This window comes from Nelumbo nucifera, chromosome 5 (assembly GCF_055504915.1).
Source record: "Nelumbo nucifera cultivar China Antique chromosome 5, China Antique-T2T, whole genome shotgun sequence".
NCBI lineage: Eukaryota > Viridiplantae > Streptophyta > Magnoliopsida > Proteales > Nelumbonaceae > Nelumbo > Nelumbo nucifera.
The window spans coordinates 37,599,873-37,622,876 of record NC_142653.1 but is presented as its reverse complement, the minus strand read 5'-3'; the positions used below and the strand labels follow the sequence as shown (position 1 = coordinate 37,622,876).

The following is a 23,004-nucleotide window of genomic DNA, read 5'->3' as shown; positions in this document are numbered from 1 at the left end:
CATAATAAAGATCTAGGCCATCTAAATGTTCTCTTAAGATCAGTGAATTGATTTCAACCATCCAAGCTGATATAATAAGATTCCAAATAATGTAGGGTGTCCAAGTAAGATAAAGAATTTATCTTGGCTATTTAGGTGATATACCAAGATTTCAACTGATCTCAGCCATTCAAGAATATTTAGGTGATATACCAAGATTTAAACTGATCCCAGCCATTCAAGAAATGTGGGAAAGTTCTTATAAATAGAAAGATTTCATCTAATCTAATTCATCCAAATAATTAATGAAATAAACCCAAAGATCAAATTGAGCAAATAGTAAGGGTCCAGTGTGTGATCCATAAGAATGATTCCAAGGCATTTGGGTACATTTTGATGGATGGGATTAATCCATTACTCCATCATTACTCCATTAGACCGTTTTAAAAGGCCTACTGTTTTGGGTTGATTTGGTTAATTACTCGGATGGATGTGATTAATTGAAATCTTGGTATTTCACTTGGGTGGTTAAGATTGAAGGATTAATTTTAGGTGATTGTTTTGATGGGCTAGATTTCAGGTGTTTTTTGGTACATCAGTTTTATATGACTGTATTTTCTTAAAAAAAAAATCAAAGAATTACTTTAGTGCTTAGATGAAATTTTGTTCACTTGTGCATAAGAACAACTAATGGGCAGTTTTATAATTAATGTTGTTAGGAATATGCAAAAAGGGATGGAATCTGATGAAGGGTGATTTGTCATGACCTAGTAAGTAGAGGTCACATGAATGTGATCTGCCCGAAAGATGACAATTCAGCGAAAAGACCCCAGTCAGCAAAAGTTAGAGTTTGGGTATTTGGTCACCTCAGCGAAAAGGCATCTTGGTACCTAATTCATCTCAGGGCTCAAGACTCGGAATGACACATCATCAACTCTAGAAGCTTCCCAATGAACTCCAAACCTCACGGGATCACACCGCATAATAGCAGGCCCTATCCTCTCCCCACCTAGATCAGGCAGAGACGATAGACCTCCTTAACTAATACAATACTCCCCGGATAAAATGGGAACTGACCTCATCCATCCAGGTCGAAGATCCCGGAACTGTTCCGTGAGGTTCATGGCAGCTCTATATATAAAGGCGGCAACCCCCCCGGGGCCTAGGTACGCATATATCACCTACATATTAGCACTCTAGCTCACTTTCAACTCGCATCTACTACAAGAATACTAACTTAAGCATCGGAGCAGCCTCACCGGGTTAGCCACCCCTGGTTCTCTGAGGTCACTATTTTGTAGAACAACCTGCTCATCACACATCGAGCACTGGGTCATCCTCTAGAAGGGAGCATCCAGTTCGTGCTCCATCAAAAGGTCATCCCAATCTCAGTTGCAGTTCTAGTTTTTGCTCTAACCTCAATGAATTCTTCCAACCACATTGGGAAAAGCATCGAGATGAACGTCATCAGGGAGCGAGATCATCAATTTACTATTCCCCTTACAGCTTCAGGGGTCCCGTCATTGTCTGTACCATAGGCCACCCTGCAAGTGAGCGTCCCGCTCCCCCCAGTAGGCGCGACTTTCTCTAAGTCATTTGTTATCCCCCTGGAGTTGAGCACTCCCAGTTTCATGACCTCGTTTAGTGCGTTCGGACAATATAGATCCAAATGCAGTAGGTCCAACAGTTTCAACAATATTAGTAGTACTACCTATACCAGTAGTAATTTCCACCACTACAGCCAAGCCAGCAGCCGATTCCACCTTGGCACACAGGGTTGCGCCAGAGGCAGAACCAAAACTGGCCCAGAACCAACCAAAACGTCTGTCGATCCCCTCATCGGGGTGAGGGGACCTCGCAGGTGCTAGTCCCTCCAAAGGGCTAGATTCCACCTCGTGGGAGGAGGGACGGTCAACACATTCCTCTAGTATCATAAGGAGACCCTAGAAATAGGCCTGAGGACAGCCAGCTCAACAAGGCCAACCAGCTGCAACACTCCCAACAAGAGAACAATGGGTCATGGGGAGAAAACAACCAGCCCAGAGCCAGAGCCGCGAAGTCAAGGCCAGTCCTTTAATGCCTCATGATAGCCAGTGCGAACTCCACAACCAGGAGAACTCGGTGAGAAAGACCCACCTCGCGACAATGTTCGAGAGAACGAAAAAACCAGGGTTGAGATACCAGACCAGACCGAGGTCAGCTGCACCAATGCTAAGCCAGTGAAGAAGCAACAGTGGCAACGCCGCAAGACTCGTCACTCTTCGGCCAAAAACAATATGCCAACGAAGCCAAGACAACAAGCAGAGTGAGTAAAAGAAAGGGAATAAGTGAGCTCAGTGGCAACGAAGACTGCACCTCCCTTTCTTAGTCGGTCATCTCCTCTATCTCTCGAGCTCCTAGTAGCCCCAATGCCGAAAGATTTCAAGGTTCCACCATTAGACAAGTATGACGGGTCGTTCGACCCCAACGATCACGTGAATTCTTTCCAATCTCAAATGCACCTAGCCGGGGGTGACAAAGGCTGCATGTGTGTGGTATAGGAACCTAGCACCGGCTCCATTGAGAGCTGTGCGCAATTTGCCAACCTGTTCATTGCGCATTTCATTACCAGCAAGAAATGTCCAAATTCACAAGAGAGCCTTTTGAACGTGGTTCAGAGGGAAGGAGAATCAATCAGAAGCTACATCAAATGCTTTAATGACACCTGCCTACAGATACCGGACCTCAATCCAATGGTGCATCTCACCGCAACAAAGAAGGGAATCACCTACAAAGAGTTCAAGTGAAAAGAGGAAGAGAGAGAATGAAGGGATGAGCAACAACAGGTAGAAAAGAAAGAAGAGTAAGTCCCCCTCGCTCGGCCACAAGTCAGGTCGGCATTCCAAGACTTCGCCAGTAAAGAGAACGAATTATACACCTCTAAATGCTAAGCGATGAGAGATCTTAATGACTATTAAGGACTCCTCCTTTGTCAAATGGCTGCCCAAGCTAAGAGGAGACCTAGCAACAAAAAACCCGAATGTCTATTGCCATTTTCACCGAGATCAGGGACACAACATGGAAAATTGGAGGAATCTCTGCGATGATATCGAAGAGCTTATCCGCTGCAGGTACTTGAAGAATTACATCCTACGAAAGGAAAGGGGGCAGGTAGACTAACAGGGGGACCGGAGGAGGAATGCCCTCGAGACTAGCAGGCAAAATTAGTTGCCACCTTGGCAGTTGACAGAGGAAATGCCAGTTTGTAGAGTGATCAATATGATCACCGGCAAGTCCATCATTGCAGGATGTACATCAACAGGTAGGAGGATTTCAGTCTGTGAGTTGGATAATGAAGACGAAAACCTGTCAAAGCGACCTCGGCTCGAAGAACCTATCTACTTCATTGAGGATGAAACGCGCGGAATTCAGTATTCGCATGATGATGCCTTAGTCGTAAAGCTCTGAATCAACGACTTCAAAGTGAAGCGGATCCTGGTGGACTCGGGCAGCTCGACGGATATCCTCTTCAAAGAGACATTCGTTAAGCTACAGTTACATCAGAGCAACCTAAAGCCAACAAACACACCCTTGGTAGGATTTAGCGGAGAAAAGTTAGGCCCCTTGGTCGGGTTACAGTACTAGTGGAAGTAGGCATGTGGCTGAACATTGTACGATTCAAGCACACTTTCCTGGTGGTCGGAACTTCATCCCCACACTTTCCTGGAAGCAGGATCATAGCTCAGCCTATCACACATTCTACATGCGATAGTGTCCACCTATTACTTAGCGATGAAGTTCCCAACTGATTACGGCGTGGGGGTCGTGCGAGGTGACCAGTTCGAATCCCGTAAATGTTACGTGGCCGCTCTGAAAGGAAAAGCAAAACTGGTGGAAGATCTTGAGCTCGAACAACCAATGGAACATACAGAGGAGCGAGCCACTTCAAACTCAACTAGTAAGTTTTTTACTTAAAAATTTAGATGTTTTTGCTTGGTCCATGGCAAAAATGCCCAAGATTGACCCTAAAATAATAACTCACAACCTTAATGCCGACCCTTTAGTCAAGCCAGTAAGACAAAAAAAATGGAACATTGCCAGAACAATGGAGAGTAGTCGATGAGGAGGTCGGGAAACTTCTCGCGGCAGACTTCATCAGGGAAGTCCATTACCCGAGCTGGGTGACCAACCCGGTTCTGGTGAAGAAGGCCAATGGCAAGTGGCGCATATGCGTCGACTACACCGACCTAAATAGAGCCTGCCCGAAATACTGCTTCCCACTACCCAAGATTGACCACCTAGTGGACGTGACCTTGGGGCATGAGTTTTTGAGTTTTCTGGATGCCTATTCCGATTACAACCAAATTAGGATGGATCCTGCTAACCAGGACAAGACCGCATTTATAACTGAGCTCAGGCTATACTGTTATAAGGTTATGCCCTTTGGATTGAAAAACGTTGGGGCAACATTCCAGTGCCTTGTAAATAAAGTCTTTGAGCCATTAATTAGTAATAAAATTGAGTGTTATGTTGATGACATGGTTGTGAAGACCCAACTTTCAAGCTCTCTGTTAAGTGACCTGAATGACGTTTTTCAAATTTTAAGTATAACATGAAGTTGAACCCGAGCAAATGTGTCTTTGGAGTCATGTCGGGTAAGTTTCTAGGTTACATAGTGAACAAACGCGGCATCAAAGCCAACCCGGAAAAGATTAACGCCATCTTAGATATGAAACCACCTCAGAAAATAAAGGAAGTCCAAAGACTGACTAGTTGAGTAGCAGCCTTGAGCTGGTTCATGTCTAAATCGGTGAATCGATGCCTTCCCTTTTTTAAGGCAATAAAAAAGAACGAGCACTTCGAATGGACCAAGGAATGCTAGCTCGCATTTGACGAACAGGAAAAATATTTAAGTACTGCTCCGGTTCTAATCCGACCTGAAGAAGGACATGAGTTAAAGTTGTACCTTGCCGCGAACGATGAGGTAGTCAGCTCGATACTAATTAGAGAAGTAAACCGGGTCCAGCGACCCATTTACTATGTTAGTAAAGTTTTGCAGGATGCCAAAACCAAGTACCTTGAGATCGAAAAACTAGCATACGCACTCGTCATAGCAGCCCGAAAATTATGCCCGTACTTCTAGGCCCACACTAATATTGTCCTCACCAACAGGCCTCTGAGGCAGATTAAGCCCGAGGTGTCTGGAAGATTAACAAAATGGTCCATCGAATTGAGCAAATACGATATCAGGTTTGATTCCCATCCAGTGATCAAAGCCTAAATCTTGGTGGATTTCATTGCAGAATGCACATTTAGCACATCGACCCCGAAATTGACTGGGCTTGCTAATATGTCGAAGGAATCGACTTGCGTGAGATCGGTCCCGCTAGGGTTAAGACGGCGTGGGAGGAGGAGCCCTAGATCCTCCACGTAGATGGCTTGTTGAATCTGCGAGGAAGCGGTGCTGAATTGATCCTGTACGGACCAAGCGAGGTGAAGCTAGAGTACACCCTCCGGTTCGGATTCGAAGCATTGAACAACGAAGCACTAATTCCCAGACTCAACCTAGCAAAGGAGATGGGAGCAAAACACCTTGTCGTATGCAGCGAATCCCAATTGGTGTTCAACTAGGTTAACGGTGCTTACGAGGCTCGTGACCAGACCATGGCAGCATACTTAGTCACGGTCAGAGCGATTATGCCAAACTTCGACTCTTGCTTCCTCAGGTAGATACCGAGATCCAAGATCGTTGAGGCCGACGCACTATCTCAATTGGTCAATACTAACGACATCATGAAGCGGACAGTATATATCGAAGACCTACCTCACCCTAGCATTCTCGGAGGGGGCAGAAGAGGTCGCTCACGTCACGTGTCAGTAGCAGAACCAAGTTGGATCAACCCACTCGTCAATTATCTGCTCCACAAAACCCTATTAGCAAAACGCAATGTAGCTTGGAGGGTAGAGTGACAGTCAACCTGATATATTCTAATCGATGAGCGACTGTATAGGAGATCCTACATGCACCCCTACCTACATTTTTTGCAGCCTTCAGAAGCAGATCAAGTACTGCGCGACATCCACGTGGGACTCTGCCGAGGACAATTAGGGGGCAGGGCACTTGCCCAAAAGGCACTGAGGCAAGGGTATTATTGGCCTACCATGAAGGCAGACGCCCTTGAGCTCGTCAAGAAGTGCAACAACTACCAAAGGCATGCCAACATCCTCCGACTACTTGCTGCCGATCTGAAATACCTCACCAGCCCATGGCCTTTTGCTCAGTAGGAGATAGACATTCTTGGACCTTTCCCCCCAACAACTAGGCAAAGGAAGTTCTTGGTTCTAGTAGTAGATTACTTTACAAATTGGGTAGAGGCTGAGCCCATGGTAACCATTACAACCTGCAAGGTGTAGAACTTCTTCTGGAAAAACATAGTGTGTCGTTTCAGAATATCTCACATGTTGATATCTGATAACGGCAAGTAGTTCAAAGACATCAAGTTCCGAAACTGGTGCACCGAGATGGGGATTCAGCAAAACTTCACCTCGGTGGCACACCCTCAAGTGAACGGACAGGTAGAAGTAATTAACAGGGCGATACTCCATGGACTGAAAGTTCACCTAGCCTGAGCAAAGGGATTTTGGGTGGACGAGCTGCCCAGTGCCCTTTGGGCCTACCGAACTACTATCAAGACCGCAACAGGTGAAACTCCCTTCAATCTCACGTATGGTACAGAGGTGGTGATCCCAACAGAGATTGAGGTACCCACATTGCGACTTAAGGCCTATGATGAGGAAGCAAACAACGATGAGCTTTGTACCAACCTGAACTTGGTAGAGGAGGTGCAAGACTTGGCCTACATCCGGACTGCGGCATACCAGCAGAGAGTAGCTTGGTACTATTACGCCTAGGTCAAGAAGCGGCAGTTTTGTGTCAGCGACCTAGTTCTCTGGAAAGTTATGGTACTTGAGCCCGGCGTGGGTAAGCTCAGACTGAATTAGGAAGGTCTGTACCGTGTAAGGTGGGTGTTCGGGGAAGGCACGTATGAACTCGAGACTTTGGAAGGGAAGTAGGTACCTCGAGCATGGAACATCGACAACCTAAGAAGGTACTACTTCTGAGTTTACGAATCCAATGTAAAATTCCTTCTAAGTTCATGGGACCACCGAACTGGTCAAAAAAATGTTTAGTTGGAGAGGGGACTATGAGTCACTCCCAGAAGCCTAAGGACCATAGTGCCGAGCTGACAGAAGATCTCAGTACTACATAAGTCCTAGTCGCCTCTTCGGCATAGGCAGACAATTCCCAATTGCCTCTTTGGCCTGAGCATATAAGTCCTAGTTGCTTCCTCAGCATATGTGTAATAAGTCATAATCGCCTCTTCGGAATAGGCGCAACAAGTCCTAGTCTCCACTTTGGCTTGGGCAAGTGAGTAGCCTGCGCATAGATAGATCGGGTATATACCCTACAATGTCTATCCACCTCGACGTACAACAATATCGGGTAATTCCTACTTGGAGCCCAACTCGTTAGCTTGGCACTTCAGGATAACCAACACTTAGAAAATTTTTTGCACACATGAGGTTTTTTGAATCACTATGCTTCATTAACAAAAGTTCTGGGTACATGGCAAAAAAAAGCAGCATATAGAAAAGAAAGCAATTGCTACTACAATCAAGTTCGGGGGCCTAGGACATACACTATATATGGGGGGTCCAAGAAAAGAGGCAAGTTCAGACATCAGACTTTCCAGAATCTCCTCTAATAGGTAAGTCGGTCTCCATGTGGTCCACCTCCATATCGTCTCGGCCTGCCTCCTATGACAGCCTCACTTCGAGGAGTTCATCATCACTTTCACCTTCTGAGGAGTTAGGTTCCTCGTCGGCCTCCTTTGCCATCTCTAGAGTAATAGAAGACATGGAGACAAATCCGAGGTTAAGCTTAGGGAACTTCTGCCACACCAGCCACCTGCAGAGCTTGAAGCCTGATCGATACGAGCCAGAACCATACTCGACTTGGAGATCATGAAACTCAGGGGACTCCTTAAACTCCTTGATGGCACGATCTCTTTCCTGAATCTTCGCCTCCTGAATTGCAATGTCAAAGATTTTGGTGCGCTCCTTGATCATTGCCTCAAGGTTTTCATTCTCCCAATGGAGAGCTTCCTTCTCCCCCTTGAATTTCTTCTTCTCCTACGTTAGCAGTAGAATCAGCTCCTCTTGGCTCCGAGCTCCTTTTTTCTCCCTAAAAATTTCACCCCGAGCTAAATTCAGATCGTGGTAAAGCTTTTGGACATTCTCTTCGGCCTCCCGAGCTCACTTCTAGTGGATCTTAGATTGATAGACTAGCGAGTGGATAGCAGAATTCACCTAAAAAGAAAAACAAGCGTAAGTATCATTGAAAAAAAGGATAAGAAAATAGATGAAGAGGTAGGTTACTTACCACCATACAGTAACTGGCTGCTCTTCCTCCGAGCTAACTTGTTGGCATGTCATCCCACTCCGCGACCTCCACAAGAAACACTGTGTCTTTGCTCATAAGGAGCCCGAGCCTCAGAGTCACTATGCTTTCCTTTGTTGAGGGGGGCTGAGACTCGGGCACTAAAGTACCTTCAGGCTCACGGGGTGGGGTCTCCTCACCTTGATCTTCTTTTAGGTCAACAACCGGAGGATGGGGATGAACATCCTCCCCTGGGAGCTTGGCAGTTGTAGGCTTTAGTGCTACGACTTCGGGTTTAGCAAGAACCGAAGAGGTAGCCTCCTCTCGATAGGATCTTTTTTAGGCCTTTCTCTTCTTCCCCTTTTGAACACTCTTCAAGAGGTTAGCGGCGTCGACACCCGTCATAGCTCCTACAAAAAAAAAGGGGAAATTTTTTCCAGTCAGCTACGAACTGAAGTAAGCGCAAATAAGAGAAAAAGAGAGAAGTAATGTGTGTGCCAAGATAGAGGTCTACTAGGAGGACTCAACCCAGCTCACACAAGCTTCTCCTCGGCCAGGAAATCTTCCATCTCTAGGCCAAGGTCCCTCCAAGAATGGATGACTGCCCTGGTCTCTGCATTCAGCCTCACCCTGGGGTCTTTAATGGCCACTTGCCATTGAGTCGGGAATGGCCATCCTTCGGGGTTCCGAACAAAAAAGTACCTTCTCTTCCAAGTCGATACCTTGTTCGGGTTACCAAACAAAACCTTGAACCCGGAGTGAGGTGATAAATAGTAACTTTTCCGGGTGTCACCGAGCAGACAAGAAGAAATTTTCTTAATGAAACAAATCAAGCTAAAGGTATCTAGGGAGAGAGGTCGATTATACTCGTGGAAGAGAGATTGTACCAACAATAGTACGGATGGAGTTCAGGTGAAACTGATCGATGGTGACGTTAAAAAACTTAATAATTTCTATGATGAAGGGGTGGAGCGGGAAGTGCAACCCAGCTACGTGCTGCTCCTCAAAGACAGTGAGCTCATAATGGTCATGATCCCAAGGGTACTGACCCAAAGGAATGCTGAAGACGAGGGTATTGGGGAGACGGTAATGAGCTATTAAGGACAGTAATCTGTCTGAGGTCATCGTGGAAGGACTGAAGTTGTCCAGATCCCGACCTCGAGTAGAAGACGAGACCCCCTCTCCGAAGGTCGACCACTCTGCGTAAGGTTTGGGTTCCTCAAATCGAGCTGGCCTGATTCTGGGTAAAGGCACTTCTCCTGAAAGGTTAAAAGAGGAGCTCTTTAGTAAAGAGCTAGCCTCACCAGTCGGAGATGAAGACCACACCTTGGCACCCTCAAGCTCACTAGAATCATGAAGTAGCCTATTTGTGCTAACGCTAAACATATTGGACAGAAAAAAAGAAAAGCTTACTTACATGATTTAACTAGCACAAGAAGACGAGCTCACCAAAGAAGGCAGTAAGTCGGTAACGACCTCGGACACAAGGGGAGAGAATGGCAAGGTGAAGGACTTCAATGCGATCTCAAGAAAGCTTAGTTACACAATTTATGGTGAGGATAATGGGCCCTTCGGCCCCTGTTTATAATCCACCGCATCTGGCAATCAATGGTTGTGATCTATATGATCCGATGGCTCCCATGAAAACCGATTGCACTCTACCCGAGGACAAAATCGGTTGAGTGCGTCCTTTGACATCCATGGAGTTTATGAACACTGTGACGTCCGCACGTAGCCGAGACGCGATCTGGGTCACTTTCTGATTGAGCCGAATGGTTGAACAAGTCCGACCAACGGTCCACCCTCCATATCACCTAGACTTCATGCCAAGTCCACCTAGGCTCGTCATGAACTCCCCACGCCGGGTTAGAACCCTTGGCACGAGGAGTGGAGGCAATTGATGGAGGGTGATTTGGCACGACCTAGTAAGTAAAGGTTACGTGGACGTTATCTGCCTAAAGGATGACAACTCAGCGAAAAGAGCTCAGTCAGCAAAAGTTAGAGCTCAGGTATTCGGTCACCTTGGCATAAAGGCATCTCGGCACCTAATTCAGCTAGGGGCTCAAGACCCAGAGTGACATGTCATCCACTCCAAAAGCTGCCCAATGAACTCTGAACCTCGCGGGATCACGTTGCATAACAGCAAGCCTTATCCTCTCCCCGCCAAGATCTGGCGGAGACGATAGACCTCCTTAACTAATACAATACTCCTCGGATAAAATGGAAATTGACCTCATCCATCCAGGCCGAAGATCCTGGACTGTTCTGTGAGGTTCACAGCAGCTCTATATATAAATGTAGCAACCTCCCCGGGGCCCAGGTACGCATATATCACTTGCACACTAGCACTCTAGCTCACTTTCAGCTCGCATCTACTACAAGCAATGTTTTAAAAATGACCAAAAAATGGAACCATTTTGGTCACCGATTTTCGGGTCAATGGTCTGATCGTCCGGTTCAAACGGATGGCTCATTTTGACAAGAAAATTTAAAAAATAAAAAAAAATAATTAAAAAATAAAAAAGGTCAAAAACCGTTGAATGGGTCGACGATTCAACCATCTGGGTCAACATTTTGTTGATTTTTTCAATGGTTTTTGACCAGATTCCAGGTTTATGCAAAAACGGAACCAGTTGCTTGGACGGTTCCTGGACCGAATGGTCCGACCATTTGGGTCAATGGCGGTTCGTAAACACTGGTTATAAGAATACTAACTTAAGCATCGGAGCGACCTCACCGAATTAGCCACTCTGAATTCTCAAAACTCACTATTTTGCAGAACAACTTACTCGTACACATCAAGTATCAAGTCATCCTCTAGAAGGAAGCATCCAATTCGTGCTTCATCAGAATTAATAATATTAATAATAATAATAATAATAATAATAATAAATAATTAATGTTTTTTCCCTTCTCATTTTTGTTTAAGCCTTGTGCTGGGTGTGGGTGAATGGAAAAGGAAATGCATTTTCTTTGTTAGCTTTGCGGCAAAAGGCAAATAATTACGTCCCCCTTTCTTCCTTTAAGATAATAATTAATAAATTTTAAGGTGGCCGCCCTTACACGTGGAGTAAACTTAAAGGATTTAAAAAAAAAAGGACAAAACCCTTCAAATCACACAAAATCAAATGTCAATTTTTTCCTTGTCTTTTCCAAAATGTTTTCACAAGAATCTTTACAAAAGCCAAAATGGAAGGTGATATTTTTCTTTTATCTCAATATTTTTATTCTTATAACTAATAATATCCTCTACCTTTGCTTTATGTGACAAAGAGACCCCTATACTACGGGGTTTGTAATATTGGAGAGAAGGTTGATAGAAGGGAGTTTTTGTCTCACAATTATAATAAAGGGGAGTTTTTATTGCAAAACAAAATACAGGGAATCTTTGTCACAGACCCATAATACAAGGGGTCTTTATAATTTATTCTTTTTTTTTTCTTTTCTTGTGTAGGAAAGACCTCTTGTTATTCAGAAGACCATTATTAATTAATAATGAAATAGACGTTTATTACAGATTGCATGTGTGGTATTGATGAGTCCGACTTCAGTCCAGGCTCTTTATTGATGAGTCCGACTTCAGTGCAGGCTCTTTTGGTCCGCGAATCGTTTCGTGCATTCGGAGGACGTGCCGCGTATCCTTCGAAGCGTGTGACGTTCTGAAACGTGCGAAGGGCTTTAACCCCCGTTAGTAGTTTCTACCGTTAGTGAGTTTAACCTGGACGCGAGTCTCTCTTCGAGTTCTCTCTCCTCTCCTCTGCCAAACGAGTCCGAACCTCACGCTCGCTCCTCTCCGCCCAACGGCGGCTGTAAAACCATCACCGCCGGCGACTACACAACCATCACCGCCAGCTGATCAAGACAGACAAACCACAGCCCAACATAAATCGGTCAACAAGTCGACTGTGCAAAAAAACAGACAGACCACAGCAAATGGACGAACAAAGAAACCTCAGGGCCAACAAGGGGATAAACAAATGGTGAATGGTCTGAATATATATATATATATATATATGTGTTTGTGTGTGCAGCAGAATTGCAGGCCTTGTTTTATTTCTTCAGATTTCTTTTACTGGATTACTTCTTTATGAAGAAAAAATGGAGGACCTTAAGCTGGCTGCCCGTAAGCCACCCACCATCATCTAATTCCTCATCTTTAAGCTTCTACCCACGAAGAAGCCAAAAAAAGATATCCTTCTATACACTTTGATTAAAACCAATTGTAACTGAGCCTTCATAACACATTTCTTCTTCCTTCTTCTTTCTTCTTTCTTCGTCTTATTATTCTTCTTCTTACATAAATTGTCTAAAAGCTGAATGGAGATGCCTCACAAGATCCTTCACTTTCATGGAGAACTCGGGTTCCATCTACAATAATTAATCAGAAACGGTTCTCTTCTTTTAAAGATTGAACAAAGAATGAGAAATCAAATTATGGCTTCGAAAAGCAGAATTTTCAAGATAAAAGCAACAATAATAAATTAATTGATTCGGCGACGGTGATGGATGGACTTACCACAGCAACTATGGTGATATTGAGAGCTGATTTCCCAAAGGGGATGACGCTGCTGTTGAGTGTTGACAACAGTAAGGTGGAGTTTCTCTATCTCGGCCAGTGCCTTGGCAACAACTCCTTTCTGTTTCTCACAGTGAACTCTTATGAGCACGTCCTTGTCCGACACTCTCGCTTCTATTTCCGGGAGTGCCGCCTCATCATCGGAGCGACCCCCATCCAAGTTATTCTCATCGGAAGAATTGTCATCATCGGCCGAGATATGAGATCTCTTGACTAACACCACAGATTCCACTCTTTTCTTGACCGTCTGTTCCTCTAATATCTTCACTCGCTCTTGCAGTTGCTTCAAATACTTGATAGCGTCTCCAAGAACAGAAGCCTTGTCCATCTGTAACAACAACGAATTATATCATCTTAAAGCAGAATAGACACATAATTTTGGGTCACGTAGGATGGGAAGATCATATGTTTGCAGATGAGATCGCCTCGTCCAAATTACCCATTAGATTATCATACAACTGTTGAGCTTGATTGATGGGCGAGTTGGGGTTGCCGAAAGAAAGAAAGAATGTTGCCCAGGTGGTGATCCGCCGCCGGTGATGGTTGTATAATCGCCGGCGGTGATGGTTTTGCAGTCGCCGCCGGGCGGAGAAAAGCGAGCGTGAGGTACGGACTCGTCTGGCAAAGGAGAGGAGAACTCGAAGAGAGATTCGCATCCAGGTAAACCCACTTAACAGTAGAGGCTATTAACGGGGGTTAAAGGCTTTCGCACGTTTCAGAACGTCACACGCTTTGGAGGACACGCGGCGCGTCCTCCGAATGCGTGGACCAAAAGAGCCTGGGCTGAAGCCGGACTCGTAGTCGGTATTGATAGCATAGGAGAAACTAGACCTGTTCATGGGCCGGGTAGCCCGACGGCCCGGCCCGGCCCGGCCCGGCTCGCACCCCGGCTGGGCTTGGTCATATAATTAGGCCTGCGGGCCTGACCTCGGGCTTAACATAGTAAGCCCGATTATGTTTCGGGCCGGGCTCGGGATTTGTCAAAAAAGCCCGACCCGACTCAGTATTATATATTTTATAAAATATATAATATATAAAATACATAAATAATATAATATTTATTAAAATATATATTTATAATTTAATATATATATATATATATTTTATTCTTTTCTTTATAATTTCAATCTATCTCTCTCTTTATTCAGCTGCTTCAACATTAATAATAATAATAATATAGGCTAAATTTCGGGCCCGGGCCCAGGCTCGGGCTTCGGGCTTTTTATGAGGGCCGGGCTCGGGCCCAAATTGTAGGCCCGATGGTCGGGCCGGGCTCGGGCTCGGGCCTTAAAAAAATTTATTAATACACAGTAAAAGCCCGGCCCGACCCATGAACAGGTCTAAGAGAAACCATAGAGAGTAACGAGTCCTTTCAGCCTCTTGTTTCTTTTTCTGTTCTCTTTTTTCTTTCTTTTCGTTTTTGGAATTTGGTAGGTTATACACTATTTTAAATGTAAGAAGATAATGCTATATTTGTTTTGGGGTTCGACTAATACTGAAGGACATAATATCCAAAAAATTTTATGACCAATCAAACCGCATCTAACGTGTGGGTTTTGATTGATCAAAACTCTTTTGGTATCATCTCTTTCAGGCATTATAGATATAGTATGTATTTAGTTTTGTGGGCATTTATAAATGGGGTATTTCTCAGATAAGTTTTTAATTGAAAATTGTTATTTTAAATGTTTACTGTTTTTGTTGTTTGGTTGGGCGTTTCAAGTGATGCCCCATAAAGTTATCTTCCACCTCAGCTTACAAATCTCCAATATTTCATTTCAATAAATATTGAGGCATTGAGAGAAACTAGAATTTAGAATTTCCCCCAACTCCTCATGCACATAAATCCAATCATTTCTTATTTTTTAATATTTATTTGATAAACCTTGAAACCAAGTAGTGGTTTCATGCATAATAAACAGCAATGCTTAGGTGGCACTGGTGTGGCGGCATTTTTCCAATAAATGCCCACAAAACTAAATATAGCCATAATTCCCCTTTGTTTTTTCAATGGATGAGTTAAATGTATACTATATATTATATCTATATATATATATATTTATTTATTTATTTTTTTTGAGCTTGTATCTCCCACAAGCAAAAGCTTGTCATGTCAGCAATCCTTTCCTTGCTCGTTACCAAAATCGAACAATTCTAGAGGGGGGTGCAAGATTCCCTCTAGAAGTACTAGGAATTTGCACCTAGCATGGCTTATCTCCTTTTTTACTCTCATTTTTATTAGGAAACTAATAAATATATAGACGCATACACACACAAAAATATAAACATGCCATGTCATAGCCTTAGCTTTTCTTTCTCCCTCATGAAGCCACCTCATCACTCCCTTCTCCCTTTATCATAATGAATTATTTAATTAATTAACAGCATTAGCAATATACTATTTAACAGTATTTCTTAATTAATTATAGTACTTCTTACCCATTAATAAAAATAAGAATGGCTCAATGTTATCGTCAAAGGACCCTGATTTCATTCTTCCATTTATACCCCTATCATTAAAATATATTTCCATCTTATTACATTTTCAGAAATTTATTAATGTAATTTTATTAGTGTAATATTAATTATTATAGTAAAATTTGTTATTGTCAAAATACTGTAATTACAGTAGTTTTGAAATAACTGTAATTCCAATAATAATTATTAGTGTCGTTAAATTAATTATTTTTCAAAATAATTATTACACTAACAATTAAATTGTGCTATTTTCCAGAAAAATTACTAGAAATCAATGAATATACAAAATTTTCAACCAATAATTCTTTATAAATTTCATTTAAAACTAATTAAAAATTTAAAAAATAAATTCAACAATTATAGCTATAGAAAAGAGTTGGTGGAGTTTACAAATTGGCAAACAAAATATCATAATGTTGGAGAAGAAAATAAAAATATATATTAATGTAATTTTAGAAAATTTCTTTAAAATGTAGTAAATAATTATTGAAAATTATCGGAATATTTTGGAAATTTGGGAATTTTTATTGCATTTGATAGATTTTGGAAAATTATTTAAAAATTGTGTGATTTTCATTTTAAATTATTAAAGATAAATTAGTATTAGTGAATGAAAATGTTAATTTGAACCAATAATTACACAAATTATTTTAGTTATTACTATAAATTAGTATAATATTGAAAAAAAATTGAAAAGGAAATTATTAATTAACTTATATTGAAAAATAAAAGATAAATTAGTATAATTTTGTAAATAATATATTTAAAAAAGAAAATAAATTATTTAATATATTTAAAAAATCAATAATTAATAAAAATATTGTTAATCCTTTTGATCATTTTTACCAGGAAATTAGACATTGGGTTTTCCTATGCATCGATAGGTTCCCTACTAGTATTTAATTAAATACCATAATTAATAAAAATGTTGTTAATTATTGAATTACTAAATAATTATTTCAAAATATTGTTAATTAATTAATAGTATTTTCATAAATATTGTTTATCAATTAAACAAATTAAATAATTAATAACAAAAATATCTTTAAAAATACCATATTTAATTATTGTGTTTATTCATTTATTTTAGGTATTTTGGTAAAATCAGGGGTATTTTAGTCAATTCGGGTCTAAAGAGACAAAAACAAAATTCTAATATAATGGTGGATATTTGGGGTTAAAAAAATGAAGGGTGGAGATGGATTTGAGTATATACAATGGTTTTGCATGTATTAGCCAATAGGACTGACCAAAATGGAATATTTTTATATGGAGTGAAAAAAGGGTATTTTTTACTAAAATTTTACAGGGTGGGGTTTTTAGGCATTTTGAACCGATTGGTGGGGTTAGATTGGCCAAAATAGGCTCAAATTAGGTAGATCTAGAGAGAAACAAAATCTTGGTGTAATCAAGGGGAAAATGAAGGAATTTTTGTTGAAATTTGGTAGGTGGTGTTTTTGAGCATTATGGGTTGATTGGTAGGGTTAGATTGGCGTAATTATGCCGAGATTGAACAGATTTGGAAAGGACTTGATCTAGTCAATATGAAGCTTTGAAACGGAATCTTGGTATAATGGAGGGTCAAATAAAGGTATTTGGGGCTGAATTTTTGTGGGTAAGGTTTTTAGGGTGTTTAGGATCTTATGGAAACATTTGATTGATTTTGGAGGGCCAAAATCTTAGAAATTTGAGACAATGAGAGCATCTAAAATGGAATATTTGTTTGATAATAGGGCAAATAGGGGAATTTTAGGTTGAAAATTTGTGGGTAGATGTTTTTGGTGTGTCTAGGGTTTATTTGTATAGTCTAATTAATTTAGAGGTGTTAGGATCAAGGAGATTTGGGTTGTGGGTGTTTAAGGCTAACGAGAAGGTTCAAAAGAGAATCTTGGTTTCATAAAAGAATAAATGGAGGGTAATTTTGGGTTGAAATTTTAGGGTTCGATATTTTAGGAGGTCCTTGGTCTGATGGCAATGCTTAAGAATTTTTAGGTAATTTGAAAGGTTTAAAACGGTCAAATCAGGTGTTTAGGATAAATTGGGGTTTTAACGTTGAATTAAACAAAAATCAGATAATGACAATGGAGTTTCTAGAGGTATAGGTCTCTTGGATCATTTAATGGGGTTTGAGTAGTCTATAAATGGTATGATTGGCATTTAAGAAATGAATACATTGATCGAGATAGCCCAAATTAAAATCTTAATGTGATGAAATATCAAATGGAGATGATATCTCTAATGAAATCTTATGGTAAGGTGTTTATAAGTATTTAGCTCTTTGAAAACCCATTAACTTTAATTTACAATTTGATTAAAAAATCCTATATCACATGGATTTTGACTAATTAGAAAACATATTCCCTGTGTGCCTATGTGCAAATAGGCCACCAAATGGGATATGCTCCTCACAAATAGGTGTGAGGAGCATACGGACGTGACATGATGGGATGCATAGGGACATGATGGGACGTGATGGGATGGTGTGAAATAGGCCACCATGATGGATCTGTTCCTCACAAATAGGCCACCATGTAGTGAAATATCTCCGTAAATAATAATTAATAAGTACGGAAAATATTTTGATGATGGGATGTGCGTGTGAGGCGCCACGTATTACGAACAGATCCAGTCTCCAAACGGACGGACTCCCTTTTACATGTAAATTTTCATCAAAAACCCACCAATCAATTTTTTTGTTCACCGTACACTTGTATTTACATCAATTCCTCTGCTATTCCCGTAGATATAATGTGGTTTTGGACCACTAGGGAAGTAGGGATTTCCCACTCACATCCAGTCAGCCTCAAATGTAAATTCTTATCATCCCCGACGGGAAGAATCCAAAGAGGTCATCGTGGGATAAACATTATCAGTACATCCTCCGGTTACGTGTCGATGTCGTGGACCTTCTCCTTCTCGTGTGGAGACAGTCGAACTCTATCATTTCATTCTTCGTATTTCTTCTTACCACTCATCCCTACGTGCAATTAAAAACATTCAAAGATCACCTATGCTTTTTGAATCCAAACAAGTTAGAATTCAGAACAGGGATTTCCCTTCATCTTTCTTGTACGTTCTATGATTTTAGCGCCACAAGCTCTGTTTCATGGCTGTCTGGCTCTCAAGGTCGGGAAATGTCGCCCGACATCTCAATGGGAAAATGGGTTCGTTGGGAATTCTCAACCGCAGCTTGTTGAGTCACCCAGAACCAACCCACCAGCGCAATTCTTTGCCCACCTCACCAATTGAACAAAGTTACAGAAACCCAGCTGCATTTCTTGGTAATTCCGGGACTCTTTTCGCCGTTCGCCATTTTGAATCCATCCAAGCTGAAACACATCATGATTCACGGTACGACGAACACGAAAATCAGGTACAAAAGAACTGAAAATTTGTTCTTTTTTAATTCGTTTCTTCTTTTTGACAAGCTTGAAACTCTAATGGGTCTTATTTAATTAAAATAGTTATTTTGTTTTTCTTTATTTATTGATCTATTGGTGGAGAGGAGAGGAAGATGATGTCTGCATGCAATGGGTTTTGAGCATCGTGTATCATATTTCATTGTTCACGATGATATCAGTCTGATTCTTATATGGTTCAGGGAAACTCAGAAGATAAACGAAATGAGTTTATATAACGGGTTCTCCTTGAATCATATGTCGGTAGGATTGAGAGCCTAAGAAAAGAAATAAAAGGGAAATCTTGGTCTATACAAAACAGAGCTCTTCTGTTCATTAAAATTAAACCATTTAATGCTACCGGAGCTCATATGGAGCCCAGATAGTATTCAATCTAGCTTCTGATTATAGGTGGTTTACTGGTATATGCTTCATTAAACGAATCAATTTGATGTAGAAACTCCGTCGAAGGTCTTGTTTTCATTATTTTTTATTACTCTGGCTTCCACTTCCATATTCTATCTGTAAAAATCTTTAAGGTGATTCAGAGGAACATATCTTTGATCTTTCCAATCTCAAATAAATTATAGACTGATGTCTGTTTTACAGAAGAAAAGTCAGAGAATTTACGTTAAACCTGGAAATAAAAGTATGGTAAAATTACTAATTATGAAAAGAAAAGGAAGAAGTATAGAACTTATCTGAAATTTATTAATTTGTCCAAAATTTTCATATAAAACAGAAAAAACCTTTTAATGTTATCTGAATTTTATCTCTCTACTAGGTATAATTTAAGCAGCCCTCGTCTCAGCTGATAAACTCTGAACTCTGACATAAAATCGGTCCATCAATAAGCTTTTACTTGATTATATTCAATAATCTTTCTGCTTTAGGATTATTACAAACTTCAGGAGATGTCTGGAATTTTTATCTCCTGGAAATATATTTTATCTTCATTAATTGCTTTTGTTTCATCTTTTTAGCTCTTGGATTTTCCTGGGGGAAAAGTGAAATTCACTTCTGATATGATATTCATATCCGAGTCCCCTGACAAGCGGATCAAATGCTATCGGGTACTAGACGACAATGGGCGACAAATTCCTGGCAGCAGTTTCCAACCTGTATCTCCTCTTTGCTTCTAGTAATCTTTCTTTATTTTCAACGTTGAAATCTGTATCCAGAAAAAAAAAAAAAAAGAAAACTACATGCTTTATCCATCTGTTTACTAATACATCTTGTCTGTCAATCAACTGGATACCCAATTCATCAGCTAAGCAAGGAATTATCTTTGAGAATATACAACGACATGGTCACTCTTCAAACCATGGACACCATTTTCTATGAAGCTCAGAGACAGGGAAGAATTTCATTCTACCTTACCTCAAATGGAGAAGAGGCCATCAACATTGCATCAGCTGCTGCCCTCGCCATTGATGACATTGTTTTGCCTCAGGTTGTGAAAAGTATATGTTTGTACATTCTTTCCGGTAACAATACAACATGAAGACCTCATAAAATTAATAAACTTACAAAAATCCAGGCACACTGATACATTTATGTTCATGGAACAGTTTTTCCTTAATGGGGAGTTCTCCTCTTTGCATCTTCACCTGTACTGCTGTACAGTAGAGGCAAGGAGGATATCTATACATGGAAAAGTTTCCTCCGTGCTTCAATAACTACAAAATTTTTATAGATGATGATGAAATTAAATGGACAATAATATATGAGTGCAGTACAGGGAGCCAGGAGTTCTCTTATGGCGTGGCTTTACCCTGAAAGAATTCGCAGACCAGTGCTTTGGGAACAAAGGTGATTGTGGGAAAGGCCGTCAGATGCCAATCCACTATGGGTCTAGAAAGCACAATTACTTCACCGTATCATCACCGATTGCGTAAGATATCAGCCCTTCATATAATCCATGCACATGAATGAATCAGAACCAGAAACCTTAACAATTTTTTTTTGCCAGTACACAGCTTCCCCAAGCTGTGGGTGCAGCATATTCTCTGAAAATGGATAAGAAAGATGCATGTGTGGTCACTTATTTTGGGGATGGTGCCACAAGTGAGGTAAATTTACAACTAATATTGAACTAATTGAGACAGTAGTAGTTTTAATTCCATGCTTTAATTTCTAACTGTTTAAACACTGTTTTAGGGAGATTTCCATGCTGCATTAAATTTTGCAGCAGTAATGGAGGCCCCAGTTATTTTTATTTGTCGCAACAATGGTTGGGCTATTAGTACATCCACATCAGAACAATTTCGAAGTACTTCCTCACCTGTCATGCTTTCTTAGGTTTCTATATTTCCACTGGTAGAACTAGAATCTCTTCATTGATCGAGGCTCATAGTGTTCAGGTTTACATATTGGCAGGTGATGGTGTTGTAGTTAGAGGTCAGGCTTACGGAGTGCGTAGTATTCGAGTGGATGGGAATGATGTCATTGCTGTTTATAGTGCAGTTCAGAGAGCCCGTGAAATGGCTATCAGTGAACACAGGCCCATCTTAATAGAGGTACATTGTTATTTTTCTGATACTCTGTTATTTGTTTTTATGCAACTCATAAGGTGGATTTTTCCCTTCCATTTATTGATTTCTCCTTGTTAAATTTTCAGGCACTTACCTATAGAGTTGGGCACCACTCTACTTCAGATGATTCAACCAAATATCGTGCAGTTGACGAAATCGAACACTGGAGATCGGCACGAGACCCTGTTACTAGATTTGGAAAATGGATTGAATTGAACGGTTGGTGGAGTAATGAAAATGAATCAGAGCTTAGGAGGAATATGAGGAAGAAGGTGGGTTTCCATGATGTCCACAGAACTCCTACTTTGCTTCATATTATTGTAATATTCTTGGTAAAAAAAAAAAAAAAAAAAGCTAACTGGTCACACTTCAATGCAGATATTGCATGCAATTCAGGTTGCAGAGAAGGTGGAGAAACCTCTTCTTGCTGATTTGTTCACAGATGTCTATGATCACCCCCCATCTAATCTCCTTGAACAAGAAAGACTACTTAGAGAGACAATCAAGAGACATCCACAGGATTACCCTCCTGATGTGCCTGTCTAGATCATCATAACAAAAGCAAGGATATGTAGAGTAATATTTTTGGAAAATCTTGGGATCTTCCGGCATCTATGTATATAATTGTAATTACTATTTCCTGAATTCAAAGCATGTCTGATCTTGGGGATTACATGGGCATCTGATGTAAACCAGAATTGGGGAAGAATGATGCAAATATTAAGAATGTTAACAAACAATAAAAATTAATACAGGAAATCTCCATTTCATTTTTTTTTCTCCTTAATAATCAAATTTTACAGTTCTTATTGAAAAAACCTTTCATCTCAATCAATAAAACAGAACACTAACTTCTCGGGGAGCTGTCTCAACTAAGGCATCTTTATTTATAACTGTAGTTCAAATAACTTTCATTGATGGTATACCCATTTGGGTTTTAATATATTGAAATACAGCACAGATATCTCTGAAAGCCACCAGATTTTCTCATGGGTCATCAAATTCAAAGATCAGAAACACGGCTTCCAATACAGGTGGATGATAAGATTTCAGAGAACAAAGAAATCAACTTTCTTATTCAGTTAGGTGGATCAAAGAATCAGGAATCATTACCATCATTATCTAAGCCTTATCCCAACTATATGGGATCAGCCACATAAATCCTGTTTTGTCATTCCATTCTGTTGAATGTCATATCCATTGTTAAATTATGAACCTTAAATCATTTCTCACTACTTTGACCCATGTCTTATCACAGAACCATTTTAGTCATATTAGTGTTTCAAGATGCAAGTTTATGGAACACATGGTACTCAATGTGGGCTTATGGCACTTAGCCAAAAAAGGCATCCTTTCCAAAAGGATCACAAACGTCAAGGTGGGCTGACCAAGTGCTAAACTTCTAATTAACTTCACCCATTTTGACAGCATTTTTAATGAAGATCAAACACCAATTCATGAATCATGATTGAGGAACAGTTCAAAGTTTGAACTGCGGGAATAAAATTAATAAAACCTAAACGCTGCTCAGAGAAGAATAGGTGCCAATTGGCCAGATGACAGCCACAATTTGTCTCTGCAATCTGATAGAGCTTGGACCTTTAATGAATCTAGCAGACC

At 40.7% G+C, this 23,004-nt stretch overlaps 2 protein-coding genes across 3 annotated transcripts; one reads left to right on the top strand and one right to left on the bottom strand.

The window, feature by feature from the left end:
- Window positions 1-11,739: 11,739 nt before the first annotated feature.
- LOC104606713 (transcription factor bHLH25-like) lies at window positions 11,740-13,649 on the bottom strand. Of its 2 annotated transcripts, none has more exons than XM_019199329.2 (3): window positions 13,414-13,649; window positions 12,915-13,302; window positions 11,740-12,250 (listed from the first exon to the last, which is right to left on the bottom strand). In XM_019199329.2, exons 2-3 carry the CDS (start codon window positions 13,300-13,302, stop codon window positions 12,087-12,089), a joined length of 552 nt encoding a protein of 183 aa, XP_019054874.1. In that variant the 5' UTR covers window positions 13,414-13,649; the 3' UTR covers window positions 11,740-12,086. The 2 variants fall into 2 exon arrangements, with proteins under 2 accessions (XP_019054874.1, XP_019054875.1); XM_019199330.2 differs by lacking the exon at window positions 11,740-12,250 and adding an exon at window positions 12,604-12,766 and having other exon boundaries at window positions 13,414-13,645.
- Window positions 13,650-18,226: 4,577 nt separating this feature from the next.
- LOC104606714 (2-oxoisovalerate dehydrogenase subunit alpha 1, mitochondrial-like) lies at window positions 18,227-22,154 on the top strand. The gene is made up of 9 exons (XM_010272055.3): window positions 18,227-18,825; window positions 19,834-19,971; window positions 20,121-20,303; window positions 20,587-20,744; window positions 20,823-20,922; window positions 21,011-21,122; window positions 21,230-21,369; window positions 21,471-21,656; window positions 21,763-22,154. The coding sequence occupies exons 1-9, from the start codon at window positions 18,559-18,561 to the stop codon at window positions 21,928-21,930; spliced, it is 1,452 nt and encodes a 483-aa protein (XP_010270357.1). The 5' UTR covers window positions 18,227-18,558; the 3' UTR covers window positions 21,931-22,154.
- The last annotated feature ends 850 nt before the right edge of the window (window positions 22,155-23,004 follow it).

Bases quoted from the DNA above. Each gene is read 5' to 3' on its own strand.
- LOC104606714 (XM_010272055.3), top strand. From the start codon at position 18,559: ATGGCTGTCTGGCTCTCAAGGTCGGGAAATGTCGCCCGACATCTCAAT. The intron at 20,304-20,586 runs GTTGTGAAAAGT...ATATGAGTGCAG, and splicing joins ATGACATTGTTTTGCCTCAG to TACAGGGAGCCAGGAGTTCT. The intron at 20,923-21,010 runs GTAAATTTACAA...ACACTGTTTTAG, and splicing joins GGGATGGTGCCACAAGTGAG to GGAGATTTCCATGCTGCATT.
- LOC104606713 (XM_019199329.2), bottom strand. From the start codon at position 13,302: ATGGACAAGGCTTCTGTTCTTGGAGACGCTATCAAGTATTTGAAGCAA. The intron at 12,251-12,914 runs GTAAGTCCATCC...TGTCTTGATCAG, and splicing joins ATATCACCATAGTTGCTGTG to CTGGCGGTGATGGTTGTGTA.